Source organism: Talpa europaea, assembly GCF_964194135.1.
Source record: "Talpa europaea genome assembly, chromosome: 9".
NCBI classification, from domain to species: Eukaryota; Metazoa; Chordata; class Mammalia; order Eulipotyphla; family Talpidae; genus Talpa; species Talpa europaea.
In genome coordinates, this window is record NC_140076.1 from 59,789,406 (window position 1) to 59,816,568 (window position 27,163).

At 35.3% G+C, this 27,163-nt stretch overlaps 1 protein-coding gene across 6 annotated transcripts in view; it reads right to left on the reverse strand.

Moving 5' to 3' along the window:
* PATJ (PATJ crumbs cell polarity complex component) overlaps window positions 1-27,163 on the reverse strand; it is a gene marked incomplete at both ends in the record, with an annotated part of 267,283 nt that overhangs the window by 130,806 nt on the left and 109,314 nt on the right. For 5 of the 6 annotated variants that reach the window (XM_084244370.1, XM_084244373.1, XM_084244372.1 and 2 more), the window contains 2 exons: window positions 21,692-21,791; window positions 24,355-24,432. In XM_084244370.1, coding sequence (XP_084100496.1) covers window positions 21,692-21,791; window positions 24,355-24,432 — 178 coding nt within the window. Of the gene's footprint in view, window positions 1-21,658; window positions 21,792-24,354; window positions 24,433-27,163 lie in introns of all 6 variants that reach the window. The other variant, XM_084244371.1, reaches the window with a different exon arrangement.

Here is a 27,163-nt window from a genome sequence, read left to right on the forward strand (position 1 = left end):
CATGTTAGAATGCAAGGGACATAATATCATTCCACACTTTCTTCCCATGTTCTTATTTTCAAAGTTTTAAGCCTGTGATGTAAACATAAAATGATGGTCAAGGCCAGATTTGGAAAAAAGTAGTAAAACAACTGTAAGGCTGATGGGGTAAAAGGGTAGGGCTGGGCTCTTTCTGACATGTGCACAGCCTGATGTCTTCATGCTCCTAAAATTTGAAGAGTCCCTTCATCTCACCTAAAGTAAATGTTCCAAGTCTCCCACTCTATCTTAGCATTGTACAGTTCCTTTGATGTTTTCTGGGGGTTTGGGCTAGACTTCTTCATCCTCTCCCTGATAGTCACCTCTGCTCTCACAGCTTTTATCATTAACTCTACAGGGCTGACTTCCTTTATACCTAATACCCACTAGGCTCTTGGGACAACCCTCAATAAACGCTTGTTGAATGACTGAGTGCATGCCTTATTTGCTAAGTTCTGCTTATATTAGCTTATGACTTTCTCTCCATATTACCTACAATATTAAAAAATGCACCATCAAAAAGTCTGTGAATTGGTTCTTTGATAATTCATTTGGCTTTTCTTCTCAAGTAATAGAAACCAACATTTGTCGCTAGGAATGTGCCTGCCCAGGAGAAAAATAACATTTCTGAGTCTCCTTTGTAGCAAGTCATATAACTAAACTCTGGAACATAAGCCAAAGAGTTACATACAACTTTTCAGATATACCCTTAAAAGGAGAAAGACTGCCCTTCTTTCATTTTTTTTTCCATCCAGGCAACTGGAATGCAGCCCTAATAAATGCAGCTAGTGACCTCCCAATCCTGACGTGATGTAAAGAAAAAGGTCATACAGAAGAGTAATAATATGAAAGGAGCCTGGGTCCAGACACTGTGCAGAGCTTACTTCCAGACTCATGCCTGTGAGAAAATAAATGTCTAACCTCTAGAATAACTATTACTTTGAGTTTCTTCACTCACTCCCAACTGATATATCTTCTATCTTCTCAATGGTTCAACATCCTCCCCTTGTAAGCTATCCACAAGTTAATTCTCTTGCAAGATTACGGTCAGAAAATTATTCCTCTGCTCAAAAGTTTTAATAGTCCTCTATGGAGTACAAGAACAAGGCTCTTCTCATTAGAAACCCTGAAGCGTCACACCACAAACTTTATCAATTATTCTACACACAGAGGTTAGTTTGCCTTATAGCTGCTTTGTGAACTATAAAACTGCTTTGTACAAATAACTCAAACTAAATTCCAGACAGTGTTTTTGAAGTGAATTATTTCAAGAAGAAAAAAATATCAAGGAACAAAAGAACACAGGAAATGCCTAAATCCCTCCCATTCACATGTCTTCTGCATAATTTTACATATCTGACATTCTTCTGTTCACTTGTTCATTTAATATTTATTGAGTGTGTCTTCAGTGCAAGACATTAACAAGGTGTGCTGAATCAAAAATGAATCAAGGTATAATATCCTCAAGGAGTTATAGATATAATGAAGTACCACATATGAATAACTGTTACAGGCAGAGTGAGGATCTCCCCAAAATCCCCAAACCTGTCTGCTCTAAATTGGTTTTGCCACCTGCCGAATTAAGACAAAACATACTCTGGTGCACAAGACCTTTAATGCAAAGGAACTTTAATGTAATTAGTATGCAATACAGAAAAGACAAAAATAAAATTTCCAAATCAAGCACCCGAACTTACCCATCCAAATACTCAGCCAAACAAGGTTGGCCCAAAGCAGTACCTGAAAGCCTGCCACAAGTCTAAGACACGATTCAGCCAATAGAAAAGGGTCAGAAACAGCCAGACAAGTCTGGGAGGAGAAGATCAAAATCAAAACAAAGATAAAAGCTGTCATTGTTCATGCACCTCAAAGACATCTTTATAGACATATCACCCAAAGCAGTGACAGTGAAGGCAAAGATAAATAGCTGGGACTACATCAAATTAAAGCGCTTTTGCACAGCAAAAGAGACAATAACCAAAATAGAAACACCCCACTGACTGGGAGAAAATTTTTGCACACAGCACTAATGATAAAGGACTGATCACAAAAATCTACAAAGAGCTGATGAGACTTAACAAAAACAAAGAAAATAATCCACTCAAAAAATGGGCAGAAGAGCTAAAAAGAAACTTCTCTGAAGAAGAACTACAAATGGCCAACAGGCATATGAAAAAATGTTCAACATCACTTGCAATCAGGGAAATGCAAATCAAAATTACCATGAGATACCATCTCACACCAGTGAGAATGGCACATATTAAAAAGACTAGCAACAACAAATGTTGGCAAGGTTGTGGAGAAAAAGGAACTCTCCTGCACTGCTGGTGGGAGTGCAAACTGGTCCAACCACTATGGAGAGCTGTGTGGAGATTCCTCAGCCTACTCAAGATAGAGCTCCCATATGATCCAGCAATTCCACTCCTAGGTATTTACCCAAATGACACAGAAACATTAATTCCAAAGAGCACCTGCACCCCTATGTTTATAGCAGCACTATTTACAATAGCTAAGCTTTGGAAACAACCCAAATGCCCAAAAATAGATGACTGGATCAAGAAGATGTGGTACATATACACAATGGAATATTACTCAGCCTTCAAAAAAGATAAACACATGCAATTTGCAGCAACATGGATGGAGCTGAAAGGGATCATGCTCAGTGAAATAAGCCAGAAAAAAAAGGAAAAATAACAGATGGTCTCACTCATAGCAGGAATCTAGAAAACCTAAATAAGGGACTAGGAAAAAGAATAAATATAAGAAAGAAAAAATCAAAACCAACAAAACAACTATGAACCAGAGACACACTATGGGAGAGGTGGGGATAGGAGGGATTGTGGTCAAAATAAGGGGGTTGCAATTGTATGAGGAATATAAAAATAAAATAAAATAAAATAAAAAAAGAAAAAAAAGCTGTCATTGTTAACCTCCCCATGGGTCTCTCATCCATGTCTGTTTCAACCAGTCCAGGCCCAAGAAGCAAGTGAGGCTTCTTCACATGTCTCTCTGCTCTATGTGCCTCCTGCCAGTCTCCTCCTGGCTCTCCATCCTTCTTCCTTGGGCTAAAGCCAAGGACTGTTACATAAGTACAATATCACTATAGAGTGTGAAAGTAAAAGTGGAATGAGAAAAGAACCAGTAACAGAGCTATAGAAGACAACATTTCTAAGAAAATCAGGAAAGGTAGGTAAAGTTCGAGCTTGGGCAGGGAGAGCTTCCTGCCTGTGCAACAAAATAGAGGTGCTGTGATTTCCTATTCTTATTTCTCCTTTATGTCCTTTTCTACTTCATTTTCTGTCAAGTTGACACTTTTCATTTGTTAACCCTACAGTTAGGAGCCCTGTGTAATAGTTTCCTCACAAATAGATTGTCTCATCCTAGATGAACACAAGATGTAAGTGTAAATTTTATTTTCAAATACTGGTAGCTAACAAGATCCAGTCAGAGATTCATTTTTGAGCAAAGTAAATGAGTTCACAGTGGGCATTTTACACAAGGATAAGATAATTTGTCAACAAACCAGAATACACTGCTTCAATCTTAGGGAACTCTCTAAAGTAAATTTTTTATTTTCAAGTCATATGGTATACTTTCACCATTGACAGCTTCAAGTTTATAGATATTTTCCAAACATTAAACAAGCAAATAGTGAAATTATAATAAAATAGGATGCATTGAATTAAATATTCTGATTGGCAAAAAATCCAATGAGATTGTTTCTATTTGCCACGGCAGTGATATTTACCACAGTATATATTATAGTGTAATATTATTGTCTATATTTATTATATTGTGCTTTGTTATTTTTTATATTGTGCTTCAGACCACTAGCTTTTACTTACTACATGTTACCCTTAACAACATCGTCTTATTCCCTCACTTTCTCATCCATTTTTTTTTCTGCTTTTCACAGGTTTGACTTTTTGGCACTTTACATGTAAGTGATCTCATACAGTGCTTGTTTTTTCTGTCTGATTTATCTTGTTTATCAGAATGTACTCAAGGTCCATGCATGCTGTTGCAAATAGCAGAATATCCTCCTTCCTCACAGCTGAATAGTAGTCCATTGTGTATATGCACCACATCTTCTTCCATTCATCTATCTGTTGATAATGATTAATTTTACATTAGCTCACCCTGTACCAAAGGTTTGCAGGTTTCTTTCCTACTTGACCCTGAAACTATCCTTGTTATTTTTTCTCAAGTTGTTACAATGCTTAAATCACAGATTTGTTCAGAAATTACTGAAGAAGCAAACATAGTGGACTGATATTTAGGGAAAAAAAAAGACTGAGAGCAGGAAAATAGACTCATCTGCCCATTATTCTACTGTCCTCCGCAAATATATAAATAACTCACAAGAAAATCTTTATGACTTTTTAAAAATTTTCCTGAGAAAAATCACTGTTCCACTGGGGAAAAAAGTCCTTTCTTCTTTATGTCCTGTCAATACACTATATCACCCATTTGAAAAAAACCAAAGTAATACATGTAGAATGATTTCATTTTCTTTAGTGACCCTCTGTTCCAAGAGAATGCCCACTTCATAAATAAAATTGGCCATTTCTCATGAATAGTCATTGAATTGCACAAAAATTACTTCTACTACATCAGCTCAAAGAATATTTATTAAACATCTACAATGTAATGACTTAGTCTTTGGCTATAGAGACCAACAACTAAACACCTAACCAACACAGCACACTAAAAGCAAATTAATAGCCATATTCATATAGGGGAAGTGATTATTTAAACACAAACCAAAGAAATAAGAATACAGATATATAGGCCTCCCTGGTGGCACAGCGGGTTGAGCACCGCACTGTGAAGCTGTCCGCAGCCTCTGCAAGGCGGGTTCGATTCCAGGCCAGCCAAAGAGAAACCCACATGGCACAGCAGACCTCTCCTGCCTCATCTGCAGCTCCCCTCCACAGTGTCTTCGGGCCGTCTGCCTGTTTGGCTTCCTGCTCTGTCTCTGGTGAATTCTCTCACCCTCCCATGCCTCAGACTGTACCCCAGTTCTTGTATAAATAAATAATTCTTTAAAAAAAAAGAACACAGACATATGATGAAAGTTACAGAATCCACAGGGACTGAAGGATGGGAAGCTAGTTTTTGTCGGATGTGTAATTTGTGAAAACAGATTATCTATCTGCAAAGAATGATTCTTTTTGAAAAATAAACAGGAAACTAAACATCTTGCAAGTTATTACTAAAATGTGCCTCGGCATCAATCAAATCCATTGTCTGTCATTTGAGGAAACAAAGCACTTAACTTCATCTTACACAGTAGCAGAGAACAGTTTTCAGATTCACATAGCACACAGGTGTAGCCATAACCAAAATAATTTTGTTTATTAGACTATTACTACGTGTATGTTTTAACCCTGCTGATAGAATCAAAACATTTCCAAGAAACGTCAGATGTATTCAAGGAAGCACTTAGATGGGAAACTGGTGAATTATCCGTTAGATATAATGTTTTTAACCTCTTGTACCTCATGAGCTTTTCCTTTATGAGGCTGGAAGGAACTACCTTCTCACTGTCAGCGTGCTCTTACATCTGTATTGGCTTTTGAAAGAGCAGACATTAAAACCTGATACAGATACAGGCAACACTGAGCCAAAATCCAAATGCAATTCAAAACCAAATGCTCTCAAAATGCTAACACATTTCTGTCTCACCTGGGATGAACATGAAAACAACGAATGACTCATAATCAAAGTGGTTAAAATTTCATCTACATCTCTCATTAACCTTTGAAACTTACCCATCCCTTTCCGGTCAGCATCAAGAGACTTGCTATTGCTATTTCTTCTCCAAATGTAGAAAATTCTCAATAATGGGAGAGAAATTTGTTTATGCCGAGAAGCCTGATTCATGCTGTACTGTGTGATGCCACAGCGAGTGTACCCTAAAGACTAATGGCACGTCTCCATGACTGTACTTTTCCCCAATTCATTTCATTTGGTTTATGACTTTTTCTTTTATATTGGAACTTTTTAATATTAAATTATGGTTTGCTGAAGAACAAAGTGAACATTTTTCAGAATTCAGAATGTTAGTATGCTTTTTCTCCTTTGAATTCTAATTGCATGTCTATTTGCCATGTATTGAAAAGGATAATAACCAATTTGTCTTTGAAAATGAAAATGATTACTTGAGCAGATCCTTGAAAATATTTAAAGTTAAAACTTGCTAAAAGTACATACTTTTGGAGTCATTTAGATTTTATGAAATAGTAAGACTTTAAAAGAAACTCACAAAATTATAAGAATTGAAGGAAATGCTGTTTGTAAAGCATTCAGCACAATGCCTAAAACAGAAGTACTCTAAAAAAGTGAAGAAATCAAACTATAAATTTTATTACAATGTCTGAAATGTATTGCAATGTCTTGATAGTCTCCATGGATTGGCCACCACTATAATTTCCACTTAAAAATAAATTCTTATTAACAAGTTCTCTTAATTCTGCTCCTCTCAAATCTGATCTTACTTCTGCTTTCCTGATATTATCTTGCATGTATCCACTCTTGGTTTTGGTCCCTGCTGTCCTTTACCTCCTGCTTGAACATTTCTCTGCCCTTTGGTGGAATCCCAAGTCTGGAGATGCCAATCCTACTCCTGTCAACCCCATCAACTTCTCAAATTCAGGCTTTTGCAGAGGGCCTTACAATGCATTTGTTTTTGTACCTATACTCATTTTCTCTCTGAGGAAGATTAAAACTTTGTGTGGGCAGAGGTCATATTATTAGTATATTTGACTCCAAAATGTCTAGTGATATGTTCTCATAGTAACTAAGGCTGTGTCATACTTCCACCAGCCCATTGATAAGCCACTCCAAACTTTCTTTAAAGAGTCTTACTATTTATAAATGTGAATAATAAAATGATGTGACTTGGTGAGATACATTCAAAATATGAATTCTTCACTTACATTCTTGACATATCATAAAAAAATGTGAATTTTTTAAAAATACATAACTATATAAATAAGAAAATACAACTGAAACCTAGAAGTGCTATTTCTTACCTTTCCTCCTCATTGTATTCATAAAACAAAAGGTAGTCTCTGCAAGAAAATAACTTTAAATGCTATTTGCTTTTTGATAGAATAGATCTCCAATTCAAATTATAGTGTTCCTATTGGGACTTTGGTGATGGATGTAGTGTGATAACATATACAGTAGAAGTGTTAATGACACAACTAAAACATATATGGTATTGTAACAAAATGTTTCCTCAAAAAGCATAATTTTAAAAAATTGGATCAATTAAAAAGTGTTTAACCTATACCATATATGCAACCCTGAAATATTTTAAAGTGATATAAAGTCATTGATATCAAGGCATCATATATCCATTTATAATAACATGTTTGTAAGCAAGAACAAAAGAAAAAGCAAATTCTCTGCATACCAAACTTCATCCTTTATCATTCTATGTATAAATAGTTGTGAAATATTCCAAAAAGAGACATAAAATAGACTTTTAAAAGGAACTGAATGCAAAGTGGTGAAAATAAAAACTATTACAAAGCATTAAAATACTTTGGAGTTAAATGTGTATATGTAAAGAGAAACCTTCAATAAATGCTGAATACTTTTCTCATGAAAATTACGAACAATTAATCCTAAGCAGGAGCATTAGAAAAGTAACATGTAACACAAATAAATGTGTACCTGTGAAACACATTTACAACTAGTAACATATTAAACTTCAAGTTCATTTATTATTCAATAAACTGCAAAACATACAGAAATATACTCTGCTCAATTTCTAGAAAATCCACTTTCGGGATTCAGGAGGCTTCTCATGTGGTTTATGAAGCCCGGACAGCGACAACTTCAAGTTGGAGAGAGATAATTAAGGAAATATTAGGGAGAACAGGTTATGTGCTGAGGAGACTAAAGCACTCATGGATTCTTAACGTGAAAAAACAGGTTTTGAAGACACAAAAACTTCCTACAATGAGAAGAAAATTAACAAACTGTTCTAAGGAGTCTAAAGAACAGCAGGTAGGGTCCCTATATACTTGGGATCAATCCTCCAGTTTTTTTTTTTTTTTTGTCAATACCAGTTTGAGAAATAATATCAAAAGGATGACATTCAGACAACTGAAAACAACTCCAATTATAGAATGGAGAGAAACCAAGTATGGACAGTTGCCACTACAGGGAATATGTGACGCATCCATTTCAGAGGTACATTTCCTCTAAATCGAACCACAGAATAGATACTCAATAGATCTTAAGATATATTTTAGGCAAGAGAAAAAGTTCTTGCTCAATTATTCTGACAGCACTGCCAAGAACAAGGTTTGCTAGCTTACATCAGGAATGCAGCATACATCCTGCTGTTGCAGTAGAAATAACCTAATTTGTGTGTGCACTGCTGAAAATAAAAAGACAGGCTAGAATGTGATGTCTAATTCTTAGAGTTTACAATTGCCTCCCTGAGATAATAATACTTATGCAAGAAGACCACCCCATTATGTCTATATATTTCATATCTTACTCAAAGAAAAAGCTTTGATGTTAATAAATTAATTATAAGTAAGTCAGGCAAAAACACACTATAAAGACTGCTCCACTACATGAAACTGTAATACGAATCTTCCAAAGATTTCAAGAATCATGTTAATAAGGAAGTCCTTGATAATATTTCCAATGGCTGAGCCCCCATTCATAATGAATTTGAATTGCAGGTTTAGCTGAATGGGACCTTAATCATAATTGGCAAACATATTCAAGGTGCTATTTAACAATTTAGAAAAAGCAGTCTTTTGTTTATTGCTATGAATTCCTAATGACAGTCTGCTTTCATGTACAACAAAATGCTGAACGGTCATTTTTAAAAAATTAATCAGTATAATTTGTTATTGTTCGATGTAAATCATCTTCCCTTTTAACTATGGTGAAGTTAGAAATAACAGTAATAATAAATTTCCAGCAGGTCTATTTCTCAATTACAATTCTGAAAGGAGAGGATACTGCATGAATACAGTGCTAAGAATTTTGGTACTGCAAATACTAGTATATTCTTGACAGCCTGATAAACTGCTCTACTTTTGAAAACATTACAGAGATGATTCCAGTTATAAGACACTCATGACCGGACAATTTTAGAGGTTTCTTTCTAACATACAATTCCCTTGCACATGCATATGTGCCCCCACTCTCTCACTTATGATAAATGCATTAGCTTAGCATTGTTCAAATCTTTAAAGCAGCATTCTGCACCATCACTACAATAGATCAAGATTGCATTTCAAAAGAACCAGACATCATAGAGGCACAGATATCTTACCTGGGAAACCCCCTTGGACCATTGCTGAACCAGTGTTCCCTTCAGGGTATCTGCATTCCTGATAAACACTCAGTGCTGAAGCAGCTCAGATTCTCACCACAGACTCTGTCCTCTCTCTTCTGTCGACCTTGGGCCTATTTTTTTCCTCTCTCAGATTTTATTCTCCTTAAGGGCAAGTTGTCAGTCTGTTTCTATCATGAGCAGCAATCAATTAAGCTAATTTCAAGCTACCCCTCAAGGTAGCAGTCACATCTGTCAAGAGGTGAAAGCTGCCTGGAAAAGTATGCCGGAAAAGCAAAATCCCCGGTTTTCAACATCTGACCCTCGGATGCTTTATGCTGCTGACTAGCACTCAGTCACCCGGCTCACATTGGGATGATAGCTCAATTCCAGTACGGGAGGCAATATAAACACAACCATTTATTTTGTGGCCAGCTTCAATTAATATTTTAATGACCCACTTTGCCTCCTGAGAAATAGCTCAATCACACAGTTGCATCTTTCTAATGTAAATTAAAAGGAAACTGCAGTAGATTTTAGCCTGTCCAAAGTGAGTGGAACAGTCATAAACTTACTCTCTCCTTATTGCTTGCAGCATTGAATCATTTTTATAACAAAGAAACTGGTGAACCACACTGATGCGGCATCTCCCAGCCTGATTCATTTGTGTCCCAGTAACATTCTGAATGTGCAGTGAAGATCCTATTTAAGCAGCCACGTCTTCAACTTAGCTTTTGGCATAATTATTAGAAAAAAATGTTTGAGGTCTCTAAAACTTCACTTAAAATGCTACACTGCATCCCCTACCCCACCTTGCTCCACCCTCCAGCACACCTCCATATAATCTCAGAGGGCAACTGCCATTACTGTACAATGATTTTTCTGTCAATTTCTATAGTATCTCTCAATCTTTGTAAATTTGAGAATGACAAGTCATCTATCTAATCAGTGATTCTGGGAAAACTCCAGGACATAATTTAAACACTAATCAGGAAATCTTAATATATTTTTTTATTTATAGTTATATTAAGTGCATCCAAATTATATCAAGGACTGAGGCTTTGAAAATTTTCAAAATAAAAGCCCCCAAAATACAAAGTAATGTCCTCAACCTCCAAATATAGACTTGGAGTAAGTTTTTTACTTACTTCTCTAAATTACAAATATGGAAAGTCCAGAAAAGGATTATTAGCTATGGGGAATGAGAAGAGAATTCATATAAAACTAAATATTAAATTTTAGTCTTTATTTCTTCAATTTCTCTCCTATTTGCACTGCCAAAAATAACAGAAAGGAGAACAAATAAATTCACATATTTAGTAAGATGAATATGGAAATACTGCTAGAAATCACTGAAGGGTGTTTGCATGAGTTGAACATTCTTAACATTCTTGAAACCCTTGGTAATAATTGCTGTTGATTGTAGTGACATCTATTGGCAAGGTACAGATCAACTACAGAGTCCACAAAGATACCAAAAAAAAAAAAAAATTAAAAGAAAAAATCAACCAGTTGCTCAATAAATCTTCGTTGATCATGAGTCTACCTCACCTCAAAAATTGGTTTGGCACACATGGAAAGTTATTGGAGGAGAGAGACTAAATATAGCCACAAATACCAAATAAGACACAGATTACAGGCCTGGTCTTAACAATAACCAACTCTGTGACTTTGGACAAGTTAATTGCTTTGGGTATCAGGATCCTCAATGGTGAAATTAGTCAGACCAACCAAATGAGCTTTAAGGTACACAAATCTCACCACTATCAAGGAAGAGATTGATTAAGATACTTTTATTCCCTTTTTTAAAGTAATTGGGTACTTACCTCCTCCTTTAATGTAGATTTTTATAATTATTAAGTTAGGGAGTACAATTTAAAAACCATCAAATTTACCCATTACAAGCATACATTTTAAGATTTTTAATAAAGTTATAGAGGTATGCAACCAATCCCACAATCCAGTTTTAGAAAATGTCTCTATATTCCATTAAATCCCATCCTAACCCTAAACCTAGGCAACCACTGACCTGCTTTCTATATCTAAACTTTTCTTAGTAGATGTGCTATGGAAATGGAATCATACCGTGTGTGTTGTCTTTTGCATCAGGTTTCCTTCACTGAGCATAAAAAGCATGTATCAGTATTCTGCTTCTTCTTAATGCTGAATAATATTACACTCTATGGATATATAAATTTTGTTTATTCACCAGTTGATGGATATTTGTTTTTTTCCAGTTTGGGGTTATTATGAATAATGCTGCAATGAATATTGGTGTAGGAATCTTTGGGTGGACATGTATTTTCATTTCTCTTGGGTAGCTACTTAGAAGTAAAATTTTTGGGTAATGTGGTAAACTTATATGTAACTTTTAAAGACATTTCTAAAATGATTACACCATCCTATAGTCTCACCTGCAATGTATGAAGGTTCTAGTTGCTATGTCTATTTATTTTTTAAAAATTTATTTAACATTGGTTCATTATTATTGGTTTATTAACTTTGGTTTATTATTATAAGTTTCAGGTATATAACATTATAATATCACCACCAATAGCCTAGTTTCCATCCACCACTGTAGAATTCACTCCCTTTACCTGTTTTATCCCCACCCCACAAACCCTTCTCCTCTGGTGCATACCAATCAGTTCTTTCTAAGGTTTGTTTTGTTTGCTTGCTTTATTTATTTATTTTTAAAGATTTATATATTTATACAAGAACCAGGGTACAGGCCAGATGCGCAAGAGGGTGAGAGGATTCACCAGAGACAGCGTAGGGAACACAACAGGCAGACTGACTGAAATACACTGCTGAGGGGAGTAGCTGGCGAGACAGGAGAGGTCTGCTTGCCATGTGGGACCCTCACCAGCCGGCTGGGATCAAACCAATGCTGCAGAGGCTGCAGACAGCTTCACAGTGCTGCGCTCAATCGCCTGCACCACCAGGGGCGGCCCTGCTTGCTTTATTTTTTAATATTATACATATAAGTGAAATTATACAGTATTTGTCTTTTTCTGACGACTTATTTTACTTATAGTTTTATATAAGTAACATGATTATTTTCTTTATAGTGTTGATAATAATAATATGAAAGACTTTCCCTGTACAAAGATATCTTTTAAGTTTTATTAAGACTTGAATAGTATTTTTATGGTTTCATGATTTAGAAGTACATGATTTTTCTGGAATTAACTCGAATTTGGCAAAGTGGAGATCTCTAGTTTCTCCCCAAATGATTACATATCCCATCATTTATTGAATAATCTATCCTCTTCTACTTTTCTGTTTCAAAAAAGACTTTTTTATGTTTTAAATTCTAAATAAGATACCTGGGTCTGTTTCTAGATTATTTTTAATGGAAACACTAAAGGGATTTGATTACTGCAGTTTTAAACTGTTTCCAATCAGGAGTGCTCCTGGCACTCTGGGCAGGTTCAGAAACACAGTCAGGCATGTGCTCATGATTCATTCATTATTATATGGGACTTTCCCATTCCATGCATGTGCTTGGTACCCTCATAAAGGACAGCCCCTTTATTTAGACCAGGGGATACTTTTTTTTTTTAAAGATTTATTTATTTATTTATACAAGTACTGGGTATAGTCAGAAGCTCGGGAGGGTGAGAGAATTCACCAGAGCCAGAGTAGGGAGCAGAACAGGCAGAAGGACTGAAGTACACTGCTGAGGGGAGCAGCAGGCGGCAGGAGAGGTCTGCGCGCCATGGCCACGTGGAACCCTCGCATGGTGGCCAGGGATCGAAACGGTGCTGCAGAGGCTGCAGGCAACTTTGCAACCCAGCGCTCAACCACTGCGCCACCAGGGGAGGCCCATAGACCAGGGGATACTTAACAATGTTTGGAGATGTTGTGTTTGTTACAATTGGTCTGTGAGTGAGAATCCTACTGGCAACTAGTGGGTGGAGACAGGGCTGCTGTCAGATACCCAATAATGCAAAGAACAGCTTCCCCTCCTCCCAAACAACAAAGAACAATTTTGTCAGAATGTCAAGGTTGAGAACAACTGATTTAAAAAAATACTACTCAATTCTAAAAGCTCCAGACTGAGTTTAAAAATCATTACTATAGGGCCTCCCCTGGTGGCGCAGGCGGTTGAGCGCCGCCCTGTGAAGCTGTCCGCACGCAGCCTCTGCAGTGCTGGTTTGATCCCGGCTGGCCAGCGAGGGTCCCACATGGCGTGGCAGACCTCTTCTCTCGCGCCCGCTGCTCCCCTCAGCAGTGTATTTCATCAGTCTGCCTGTTCTGTTCCCCACTCTGTCTCTGGTGAATCCTCTCACCCTCCAGCACATCTGGCCTGTACCCTGGTTCTTGTGAAAATAAAATTAAAAATAAATAAATAAATAAATAAATCTTTAAAAAAGCCATTACTATAGAATGTATTCTGATACTAGGGGAGGGCAAGTCTCATTCCTCTCAATATTTTTCTTTTTTAAAATTGACTAGCATTTCATTTCCAAATTATTTTCAAACAAACTCTCATATTTAAAAAGCATATAGATATTTAGACTTTGGATTCACATAACCTTAAAAACTAATTCAGAAATAACGGAAATCTATAATATACTTAAGCTTCCAATGAAGAAAATAATAGGTCTCTACTGCCCCCCCAAATCTTTTAAAAAAAGTTCCATAGGTTATTTTTTTAAAGAAATGATTGACATTATTAACTTGTGAGCCATGAATCCTTAAATAGACTTTGGGGTTTCTATTAAATAGGCAAAATAATTCCTACTTAAAATGGTGTGTGTGTGTATATGTGTGTTTCTGCATGTACACACACACGGTTAACAATGTTTCTGTGTATCGGTAAATATTTTTCTGGCGAGTGGGATTATAGCTTTCTTAACACTGCCAAAGAGTAAATGAATTAAAAAGCTATGGTGTAATGCCAGGAGTTTTACCTTTCTAAGTTATTATTACCAGGTATTTTCTCATTTTTCTTGTATTGCTATTAAGAAATTTTCATCTTATTTTCTAAGTAGATAATGGTGATAAGATTTTTTTGATGTGCAATTCACATATAGCCTTAGTTACTGTTGCCAAACACCTTTTTTACATTCTGAATGCTTGATTTGGTACTTGTGAAAAAGATTTGCTCACTTCCTTTTTGATTTTCCTTAGAGGGGTGGAGAGAAGATGAGCTTAAAGTACTGCTACAGTCTTTTATTTAAAAAAAAATTTATTTTTATTTATGCTTACAAGAACTGGGGTGTAGGCAGTGGTGTGGGGGGTGAGAGGGTTCACCAGAGATAGAGTGGGGAGCAGAATAGGCAGAGCTACTGAAATACACTGCTGAGGGGAGCAATGGGCAAAACAGGAGAGGTCTGCTGCGCCATGTGGGTTCGTTTCCTGGTCAGGGATCAAACTCATGTTGCAGTGGGTGGCAATAGCTTGATAGTGCTGATACTTAACGCCTTGTGCCACCAGGAAGGCCCAGCATTGCTAAATTCTTCAGAACATTGCTAGATTCTTGAGGGTAAGCATCCTGTGTTACAAATTTAAACACAGATTTTTTTTGAGAGGAAAACAAATCTGGAACAGTTTTCTTTCCCTATTCCACGGGGATACATGAGGGTTATCTATAAAATCTTTTAAAATATTAAACATAATGGTGCTAGGAAAACTGGACCACCACATGCAAAAGAATAAAACTAGACCACTACCTCTCATCGTGCACAAAAATCAACTCAAAACGGAAAAAAGATCTGGACATAAGACCTGAAAACATAAAATATATAGAAGAAAATATAGGTAAAACACTACAAGACATAGATCTCAGTAACATCTTTAAAGACTCATCATCCAAATCAAAGAAAGTTAAGGAAAAGATAAATACCTGGGATTACATCAGACTGAAAAGCTTCTGTACAGCAAAAGAGATGTCAACCACAACAATGAGACACCCCACTGATTGGGAAAAAAATCTTGGCACTCCATACAACTGATAAGGGACTGAACACAAAGATATGCAAAGAACTCACATGATTCAACAAGAACAAAGTAAATAATTCAGTCAGGAACTAGGCAGAAGAACTTAAGACACTTCTCTAAAGAGGAAATGCAAATGGCCAACAGGCATATGAAAAAATGTTCAACATCCCTTATAATCAGGGAAATGCAAATCAAAACCACAATGAGATACTACCTTACACAAGTAAGAATGACACACATCAAAAAAACTAGCAACAAAAAATGTTGGCGAGGATGTGGTGAAAAAGGAACTCTCCTACATTGCTGGTGGGAGTGCAAACTGGTCCAATCACTATGGAAAGCTGTCTGGAGGTTCCTCAGTCTACTAAAAAATGGAGCTACCATATGACCCAGCAATTCTACTACCAGGGATCTACCCAAAGGCCACAAAAACATTGATTCAAAAGAACACCTGTACCACTATGTTTATTGCAGCACTTTCTATAATAGGTAAAATCTGGAAACAACTCAAATGCCCAAAAATAGATGACTGGATCAAGAAGATGTGGTATATATATATATAGAAGAAAATACAGGTAAAACACTACAAGACATAGATCTCAGTAACATCTTTAAAGACTCATCATCAAATCAAAGAAAGTTAAGGAATAGATAAACACCTGGGATTACATCAGACTGAAAAGCTTCTGTACAGCAAAAGATATGTCAACCACAACAAAGAGACATTTGTGTACACACACACACACACACACACACACACACACACTGGAATACTACATAGCAATCAAAAATAAACTAATGTCATTCGCACCAACATGGATGGAGCTAGAAGGAATTATGCTCAGTGAAATAAGTCAGAAGGAAAAAGAAAAATAATGGATGGTTTCACTTATAGGAGGAATATAGGGGAACCAAATAGGACATCAGGGGAAAAAATAATATAACAATACAAAACACAACAAAATAAAAACAAATAATTATAAACCTGAGACATCCTGCAGGGGAGGAGGAGGGAGAGGGATCAGAGGGAGGGAGGAAGGAGCACAGGGGACTGAGGTGATGGTGCACGAGTGAATTGGTTCACCTGGTTGGGGGGGGGAGCAAACATTGTTTAAAAATGAACAATGATGGAAAATATATGTATAAATTTTAAAAATATTAAACATAAGGAAAATGAGTTAAATCAGGCTATTTTTCATACAAGTGACCACCCAAAACCTTGAAATGCTATGTTGTCCACCATTGGGACATGCAGCAAAGGACAGTTGGCCTTGCATTTGCAATAATGTATCAGTTGCATGGGTATGGGCACTTAGCAATGTAGAAGGGGCTAGGCATCTCAGTTGCTGTTCTGCCTCTCAGTGTTGCTCTGCCTGCCTGTCTCTCTATATGGCCCCTTGTCTCAGCATTAAAGGCAAGCTTCTTTCATTTGCCATAATCAGCAGAGAACCTGCCTGGCCTGGAATGGTTGCACAACACAAAACATATGTGTATATCTTATATATAAATTTAGAGACTTTTAAAATAAATATGGTGAAATAAAGTAACAGTGAGTAGAACTTTTGGCAGAAGTAATGAGGAAGATACTTTAAATGTTCTCAAGTTGATAATGGGAAAGGTTGTATGACTGCAAAATGCTAAAGTCACTGAATTGCATACACTGAATCGATGAAATGTATAATAATATGAATTATATCTCAAAGTTAATTAAAAAAAACTTTAAACTCATAAATATTGTGACTGAGTAATTTGGCAATAAGCCACATTTCAGAAGGTCTTAGCTAGTATCCTGTACTTAAAATAATTGAAAGAAAACAACCAGAAAGTAAAACACAAAGATGTCAGGTATTGGTGAACTAATTTTCATTTTCATGTGTAGTTCACAGGTTAATTTTATTATGTTTTATAATACAAATAAGTTCTTTATACCAAAAATTATATTATGTCATTTCATTTGCGAGGGAGGATTTTAAGAAAAGGTAATAATGATATATCACAGCCTAAAATTAAACCAGGACCTTTCTGAGAAAACAAATTCAAAATGGAAATATAAAGTATCTAAAGAAATACACTATTCTGGAATTAAAATATGAAGAATTGGCTTTAAGGAGCCTTTAGCATGGGTTCCCATTCACATCTCTGCTATCCCTTTTAAAAGCCAAGTGTCAGATAAAACAATTATATTCTGAGTTGCTAGGACATAATACACATAAAGAGACATATCTATTGCACAATTCTCCTTGCTTCTTATCACTCTCTTACATGTAACAACAACAAAAAAAAGCCACTCTAAAACCTGCTCATCTGCAGTTTAAAACTGTAGGTGAAAGAATGAAAGGATGCCAATAGGTCAGAAAGACCAAATTGATGTAAAAGCATTTAACCTCAGGGATCAAAAGTGAATAATGCACAGTTTTCTGGTTTTCTGGAGAGAGTGGTTTTTCTCTCTGGGGATCAAAACTTTTAAAAAGGAGAGGGGGCATACTGCAAAAGAAAAGTCAGAATACTCTGATATTAAGTGGAAGGGTATTCTCTCTGAAGCATCACACGTATACATGATTTTCATCACACCTCCACTGTGACTATGCAGATTACTTACCCGGTCATTAATTTGCCCAAAATACTGAATTTCCATAAGGTGTGCCAGACCAAAACAAAGAGCCATGGGTTCATGGAACTTAATAGTGGGGAAGACAGACAATAATCAAATAATTACATTTTGTTAATTTCTATAAAGGAAAAATACAGGGCTATATATTAGAATAAGGAATCAAGTGAGGTTTTCCAAAGGTGACATTCAGCTGAAATAAAACGTGATTATATATCCTCTTCATTGGGTTTGGGGAGAATGCATGGCACATAACTGGTGCTCAATAAACTGTGACTACCACTATTTATTTACTAAAAATGTGACAAAAATGCAAAAGAAACTGCAAATATGAGAGAGATTGGAAATGAAGACTCATCCACATTTATTGATCCACTTTCAGGAAGAGAGATAATAAACAAAAAAAGTAAGAGTCTTTTCAGAGTAAGGGCTTTAGTGAAAATTGAGAATAGTAGATAAAAGATTAGCCACAGGGAAGAAATGCTATTTCTTAATTGTTAATTGTTGTTTAATTTTTAACTAAACTTGAAGAAATTTTCATTCAGCTGGTGACTATAAGACTCCTTTTGATAGACACCAGAATGTCATGAAATGTGTTAACTATGCAAGTGCACTGGTTGCCAAGTGCACTGGTCATTTCTCTGTCTCCAACCTCCTCAGTATCATTTCACAATTAATCACTGAACAATTTTGGACAAACCAATTTTGAAATGTATTCCTATTTTAAGTTTCATAATTCCATAATGTTCTTATGCTAGTATGCTCCTCTGCTGGTTCAGGAGGCACGTGCTAGGTTAGCTTTGGTTACGGTCAACATACTACTCCTAAGTAGTATGACTCCCCTGACTTTAAATACCATCCAGGTAAGTGGTTTCAAGATATGATCAGAAGAATCAGCATTTGATTAAAAATGCATATAATTCCTTCCACACCTAAAGAATCAGAAACAGGTATTAGGGCCCTGTAACTAGTTGTTCAACAAGCTCCTCAGGTACTTCTGATGCACACTGAAGTTTGAAATCCACTAGTCTAGATTAGTATTTTTCATACTGCAGGTTGTAAAACATTAATTGGTCATGATATAAATTGAGTTACAAACAGCATTTAAAAAAAATGAAACAGAATACAACAGAAAAAGAATAAATTCTTGTTCTGTTATAAAGGTAAGTAATATTTCATGAAACTAATTCCTTAGGCACATGCATGTGTGTGTATGTATGCATCCATAATTGGCTAAGTAAACTATGTTATAGTGGATCACAGTTTGAAAAGAGATCTGATCTATTTGATGATTATGTGAGCCCCCTTCTGTAAGACTGGTTCCTGCTTGCCACTTAGGTCATGTCTTGGCCTTTTCAAACCAGATTACTAAAGTATTCACAGTATTTACCAACAGTCAAACTATCTTATGGCTTATAATCTCTCTTCATCACTAGACTATAAACTAATTGAGAGGCAAGCTCTTGTTCCCAACACACAGAACAACATGTTTCCAACACACAGAACAGCACCTGCCCACCTACAACAGCCACTCAATGAACATTTTTTGACTGGATGAACTTTTAAAAAGAAATGCTTAGTCTTGGGACAACAGAATTTGATAAAACAGTGAATCAATCTACATTTAGTTTTGGGCAGATGAGCACATTAGTCATTTAACAAGTACAAAGAAAAAACCAAGGGTCCATTTATAAAAGAGAAATACACGATACAGCAATTCCACTCCTAGGTATTTACCCAAAGGACACAGAAATATTAATTCAAAAGGGCACCTGCACCCCTATGTTTATAGCACTATTTACAATAGCTAAGCTATGGAAACAACCCAAATGCCCAAAAATAGATGACTGGATCAAGAAGATGTGGTACATATACACAATGGAATATTACTCAGCAATCAAAAAAGATAAACTCATGCAATTTGCAGCAACACGGATGGAGTTGGAAGGGATCATGCTCAGCGAAATAAGCCAGAAAGAAAAAGAAAAATACCAAAAGGTCTCACTAATAGCAGGAATTTAGGAAACCTAAATAAGGGACCAGGAAAAAGACTAATTATAAGAAAGTAAAAATCAAAATTAAAACAAACAACTATAAACCAGACACACAAAGGAGGAGAGGAGGGAGTAGGATCAAAACAAGGGGGGGGGTGGGAATTGTATGGGGACTATAACCAAGATGAAAATGCATACATTGTGCAAAAATGAAAAATGATATAAAAAATATATAAAATTAAAAAAATTAAAATTAAAAAAAAGAAATATAAGGAAGGCTAGTGGCTTTGGTTTCACCTATATTTTAAATGGGAATTATCTAAACCACCACACAGTTCAAACTTTTCTGAAGAATGTTAACAGTAAATTCAATGAAATGAAAAGGTACACTGGGAAGGAAAACTATTGGTGGACAAAAATGAATGAAGAGAAAAATCATATTTACAGTCCAAATAGATTTGCTGGAGAATATGTTTAATGTTACATACAGTTAGAAGATGACTTCAAAATTAGGGTGATGGTTCATGGGTACTATAGTGGTAAGAGAACTATGGGGACTACACTGGAGGGGAGAAATCAATAGTATTCAAAAACTAGCAAAGATGTAGAAAATAAAGCATTTATAAAAAATAAACATAAAATGTAAAAAATAAAATTAAATAAAATGGACTATCTTAAAAATTAAAAAAAGATGATTTCAGTATTAATAATCTTTTTCCATATTTATTGTAAACCATTGTCCTTTCTAAATCCACTGAGGTGATGAGTGTGTCTATGGACATGTGTGAATACACGTGTACCAATGAGCATAAAATTTTGGGGAGTCTTCTGCCTATGCAGTAGCATCAAAATGATACTTACTAGATAATCCCAAACCAATAAATAAATCCTCACCACCACACTGTGAAGTCAGTACCATTATTTTCACAGAAAAGGGTCATACATTAGGAAGTGCTGGACCTTTTATGATCTTTTATGACCTTTTATGGTCATACATTAGGAAGTATTGGAACCAGAATTTTAACTCTTTCAATTTCTGGGTCTAGGTCAAACTGCTTTTCTATGTTATGGTGTATAGAAAGGAAAACTTTTTTTTTAATAAAAGAAATATATATATTATATATATATAAAATCACAAAATCCAGTCATTTAAATGTACAATCCCGTGGCTTTTAGTGTATTCATAAATTGTGCAACCATCATCACAATTTAATTTCATATTTTCATCAGCCTCCAAAGAAATTACTTACTCAATAGCAATCAGACCAAAGTACACATATTTTACATGCATAAAAGAAATGCAAATTTTTAAAATAAAGTGTCCATTAAATATATGTATGAATATATATTTTATATAGGAGGTGCCAAAGATAATTATGAAATGAATCTTAAAGACAAAAATATGACCTGGTGGGCCTTCTATACTTTTGCATTAGCAACATCACCATCCAATTGAGTACGGCAAGTCATCAAGTGCTGACAGCTATTTCCACCTCCTATTATTATGGTCAAACTCTAATTTCCTGGATTTATAAGCATTTCTGTTGCTCAACTGAATATAAGTTTGGGAGGGAATATAGATAAAATAGCGACAACCCAGTTGTCTTAGATATTCACTCATAGTTTATTAGTGTCAAAGGGAAAATAAAAACGAGAAAAGTGTAGGAGATGTAAATTTTCTTTTTGAACATGTTATGTCAATGCACATTTTCTAAGAACCCATACAGTTGCATTTAATGATTTACAAGAATAAATACAGTATAATTTAATAAACACTGCATTCATACCCCCAAATTAAAAGGAACTCACTGTTGGTAAATGCACACTCTTCATCATTTTCATCAGTGTCACCAGATGGAGCTTTATAAGGGGGCGGCAGTTTCATTGGAGGCGGCGCGGTACCTCGTCTCTAAAGTGCAGATTTGAGAGAAAGGGTTAATTGCCTTTGCACTGTTCTCTTCCTCAATGGCAAACAGGATAGCAAGATAATCAGGAATCATTCTGACTGTACCCAACTTCAGCCATACCATGAGGATTGGAAAACACATGCAATTTATTCTCTTAATGTGTATACTGTTATACAAAAGTGACTCTGTGAGGTATACATACCAATACACACCACAGGCATGCAAAAGTCTGACTTTTAAGATTGTTGATCAACACAAAAGGAAGCATTTCTTTCCTGAGGAAGCCAATTATATGTATTTTCTTTATGCTTTTAAAATTTAATTTTCTTTGTTACTAATTGAAATGAAAGGCATTTCTAAAATAAAGCTAAAAGTAAAAACTATATTATACTATATAATTATACTATACTAACAAATTATGTTAATTCTACAATTGATTAAACTTTTAATTCAATTTTAGAAGGTATAAATTATTTTATTTTTTAAAAATTAACATGAAATGATATAATCACATTTTCTAAATGAAAAGGTTTACATCTATAATTCGTAGGTAACACACTTTTAAAAAACAAACTATTTATGATCAATAATGTTTGTATTTCTGTGTAAGCAGTTTTGAAATTTATGACCAAATGACATAGTACATCAATAATATCTAATTAAAGTAGAACAATATTCTATAATCAGATTATCAGTACAGAATGTAGATATTTTCTTGGAACTGTATGAAAAAAATAAAACATGTAAAACCTTATGGAGAGGTACAAGTTGTTAAAAAGGAGTTGATATAACTAAACACGAATACCAAACTAACTGGATTAATATTTATTTTTGTTTAGAGGATTTCAATAAAGCGCATTCAATTATGGCTTTCTGTGACCAAACCATTCATGGCAGGATATGCTTTGGTAAATGGACAATGACTGGTATTTACAGAAGGCATGCATATAATAAATTCTTCCCCAAAAGATAACACTATTTGGGATCCACAAAGGAAAAACACATAATCAAATTTATTTAAGATTAATAACTGAAGTATTTGTATATTTGCAGAAAATAAAAAAATTAGTAAAATACAAGAGTGATTAAGAGAAGATGCCAAATACAAAATGCTTACTAAGCAAGAAAAGAAGACAGAAATGAGATCACTATGTCTCTATAACTTTTTTTGGGAATAAAACTTACAGTGAGTTAAAAGAACAACAAAAAAGGCAAATGAATTCTTTTCAGTAAACCCTTTCCTCGGAAGTAGATCATTCCAGGTCAAGCACAATACTCAGAATGAGGGCAGACAGTTTTTAAAATAATATTAAGAGTTCTCTTTAGTAGCATTTTCTTTTTTATATTAAAGGAGAAGTTGCTTATGCAACTGATTTATTTAATTAAGTTCTACCAACATTCTCATAAAGAATATAGGATAAGCATGTCCTGGTCTCCCTTTCACTTGTATTGTTTACAAGGCCAAACATTACCTTGATTCCAAAATCAAAAGAGAACAAAATAAAAAAAGCAAACTATCGGCCAGTATCTCTGATGAACATACATGCAAAATCCCAAGAAAATTTTGGCAAGTCAAATGCAGTGATTATATTAAGACATCATCAAAAGCAATACAAAGTGTAAGGAATAAGTTAAACAAGTTACAATTTCAAAAAATTGAAAAAAATAAAAAAATTAATATATCATGTTAATAGTTAAGGTTAAATATCATAAAGACATAATTTCTTTTCAAGTTACAGATCCCAATTATAGACCCAAAAGAGATTTTTTTGGTGAAATTTGACATGCTAATTCTAACATTTACATGGAAAAGGACACTTCTGAATAAGAAGAAATATGTTAAGGAAATTGCTCTACTAGAAAACAAGGTTCAAAATTATACTATAATGCTTTGGTCGTACTGCATTTGTATAGGGATGGACAAACAGAGAAAGAGAAAGCCCAGAAAAAGAATACCTCTGATGACCTAAGACATGACAGAGGTCACATTGCAAATCAGTGGGTAAATGAAAGCCTACATTAAAACAGGAGAATAATTAGTTATCTGTGGAAAAGAATGAAAATTCATCCCTACCCGATGCCAAATCATAAAATAAATTTTAGATCAAGTAATTTTACAAGAATAGAAGGGGGAAAGCAGGAATGGATGATTCTGATTGATGGTAAGGACTGTTTTCTCAGTAGAAACAGCCTTTGACCTGGGTCCTTTGACTATGAAACAGATGCTTATGGAAAAGCAAGGTGAGAAATGGACTTTAGGCTAAGAGAACAGAAGATTAAAGTCTTAGACACTCCCAAATATGAGCAACATTTTCTGGGACAGAACAGATTTCCAACAGGAAGGGAGATGAAAACAATAATGACTGGTGCTGGAAAACATTTTTACACCTGTGCTCCACTGGGTTTCTAATCTTCGTCCTGGCCGGAACCAGTTATGTTCACAGGAAGGAAACATTATAAATAGAGTATTTCTACCCTGATAAAAAGTCACTCTTAAAATATGCAGCTCAGATAAGCAAAAAGAAACCAAAAACAATTTTTAAAAGCTTGAGAGGTTCAAGTTACCTTTTCTTTTTTATCTTGGGTATCTTGGTTGAGGTTACTAGTGATTTTGTTGGCTTTTTTATGTACACTAGGAATGACCTAGAACCAAAAAAAAATGAACACATTCAAATGTCATAAAATCATGTGTTGAGTTAAACTTTACTAACTTTGACTTCTAAAAAGTAAAAGACGTGAGAGTATAATTCAAGGCAAACAGCATGTGTGAGATTGTGTGTGTGTGTGTGTGTGTGTGTGACTACCACATCAAGGATCAATGAATTCAAACTTGTACATACAGATTCAGAGGAGAAGATGAAGAAGACTAAAAAGGTCACAATACTGATTGTTATCCAAATATCTCACTTTGCAAAATACAGTTTTACGGGTGACCTCAGCTAATTCCTAGATCTGGGATACATCATTTATTTATCTTTTTCATCATATACCCCAGCTCAACTATGTTATCTAGCACACCTTGCACACTCAATAAATAGTTCACTACCACAGCACAAGATGAGTTACAAATGTATTCATACCACTGGATTAAAAGCTCTATGTAAACTGGAATTTTGTAACTTACAACATTGGTGCTCAGAAAGACCTAATACATTGTAAGCTTCAATAAATTTTTTTTGAAAGATTTATTTATTTATTTATACAAGCACTGGGTACAGTCAGAAGCATGGGAGGGTGAGAGAATTCACCAGAGACAGAGCGGGGAACAGAACAGGCAGACTGATGAAACACACTGCTGAGGGGAGCAGCGGGCAGCAGGAGAGGTCTGCGCGCCATGTGGGACCCTCCCCCGGCTGCCGGGGATTGAACCAGTGCTGCAGAGGCTGCAGGCAGCTTCGCAGCCCAGCGCTCAACTGCTGTGCCACCAGGGGAGGCCCTCAAAAAATGTTTATACATGTATGAAACAGTTCAATTTCACAGTAATTATTTTAATACTTAATGGTGCCAAAAGTACATAATACTTTTTGAGTCATTTCTTTTCTAAAACTGTCTATGAAACATCTAAGGAAAATATAAAATGTCTATTGTTTTAAAGGCTCCTCAAATAAATCATACAAATAATTCAGGCATAAAATTTGATGATCAACATCAAGAATTAAGGAAAAACTAAATCTTCTGTCCCAGCAAAATAAAAGGAACTGCATGCTTAAAGATAATTTAAAAAACAATACCAGAAAAATATCTTAACAATTTAAGGTTGTTTTTCATTTCAATATAGAATTTAGAGCAGTAAGCTAATTTTGGAATAAATGAAAAAGTCTCAGAAATGTTTCCGTTATAAGTAAAAAAAATAGCAGTGACATATCAATACACACACTCAGTGCTTCTTATGTGAACAGACACTGCTAAGTGATTAATAGTTCTCTCTTTAAAATATACAATAATCTGGGCCTCCCTGGTGGCGCAGGCGGTTGAGTGCCGCACTGTGAAGCTGTCCACAGCCTCTGCAGCGCTGGTTCCATCCCAGCCAGCCGGCAAGAATCCCACCTGGTGTGGCAGACCTCTCCTGCCTCACCTACTGCTCCCCTCAGCAGTGTATTTCATCAGTATGCCTGTTCTGTTCCCCGTTCTGTCTCCGGTGAATCCTCTCACCCTCCCGCGCATCTGGCCTGTACCCTGGTTCTTGTATAAATAAATAAACCTTTAAAATATACATATATATACAATAACCTAATGCAGTGTTCAAAAAACTGGTGGATCGACAGGTATGTGTTTCTTGGAGTGAAGAATCATAGAAGAAAACACTCTGCTTCCCTTATTAATCAAAATATTAGTCTATACTGGGACTACTTTCTCCCATGGGAAAACCAGCTGAAGCTGAATAGCAGAAGCTTTGGGACAGATATCAGCTGCCATTCATGTTTACACTGTTAGTTTTTTGGAGGATGAGAATTTTACCACTGAAACACCAATGCATCCTGTTTGTTTTTTGAATAGCAGAGAAAAATATTTCTGTACACAAATTGTTAACAAACTCTGGAAGACAAAAAGCTCACCAGCAGGACTACATTTCAAGAAAAGTAGAAGAGAGCATATTTCTTATGAAAGTAACCGCAGGTTCTATATGATTAATATCTAAAATACATATGTCAAAAAAATTTCAGTGCCATTTTGAAACAATGGTATTAGGGAAGTACAAATAGAATATGAAAAAAAAAGTAAAAAATACATGATGACAAATTTAATAAGCTGAAACAATGCCCCCCAATTTCCAAAGGGTTTTTAAATATGAAAAAAATCATGAAGTTGCTGTGAAATATAGTTAATGTTAGTGGGAAAAACTTAACTTGGCATAAAAACTTTCCATTAAAAAAAAAAAAACCTTCTCTAGAGTACTTCAATATAAGCCATGGGTTTGCTCTCAAATAAAAATTTGCCAAGTAAATCTAAGTGGATACACACACTGCTTTCTAGCAAGCTTATAATATATTTGAGAAACTGAGAAAAAGCTACAAAAGATAATGTATTGGCGATACTCCTAAAGCATCTCATAAAAGCACATATACAGAAAAATAACATTCAACTTAAAAAAAAAAGTTCAAATATAAATACCACCAGTTAATTCATGGCATTTACGAGAACTTCCATGTGACCAAGGTTTCTTTGAACATTTGCCTATGAGGGACCCATCATTAGGAAATAACTTTTGTTGGTGTTTTGAGGAAAATCTCAAAGTTTCATATAAAATGGTAAAAAGGGGATTAAGCCTTGACTCTTTTCTATTTCTCTGATGATCAACACTACTTGCAATAATAAGTAAACTAAGAGCACCATTTTGCAAAGATACAATTGATTCCTTTCATCACCTCATTCA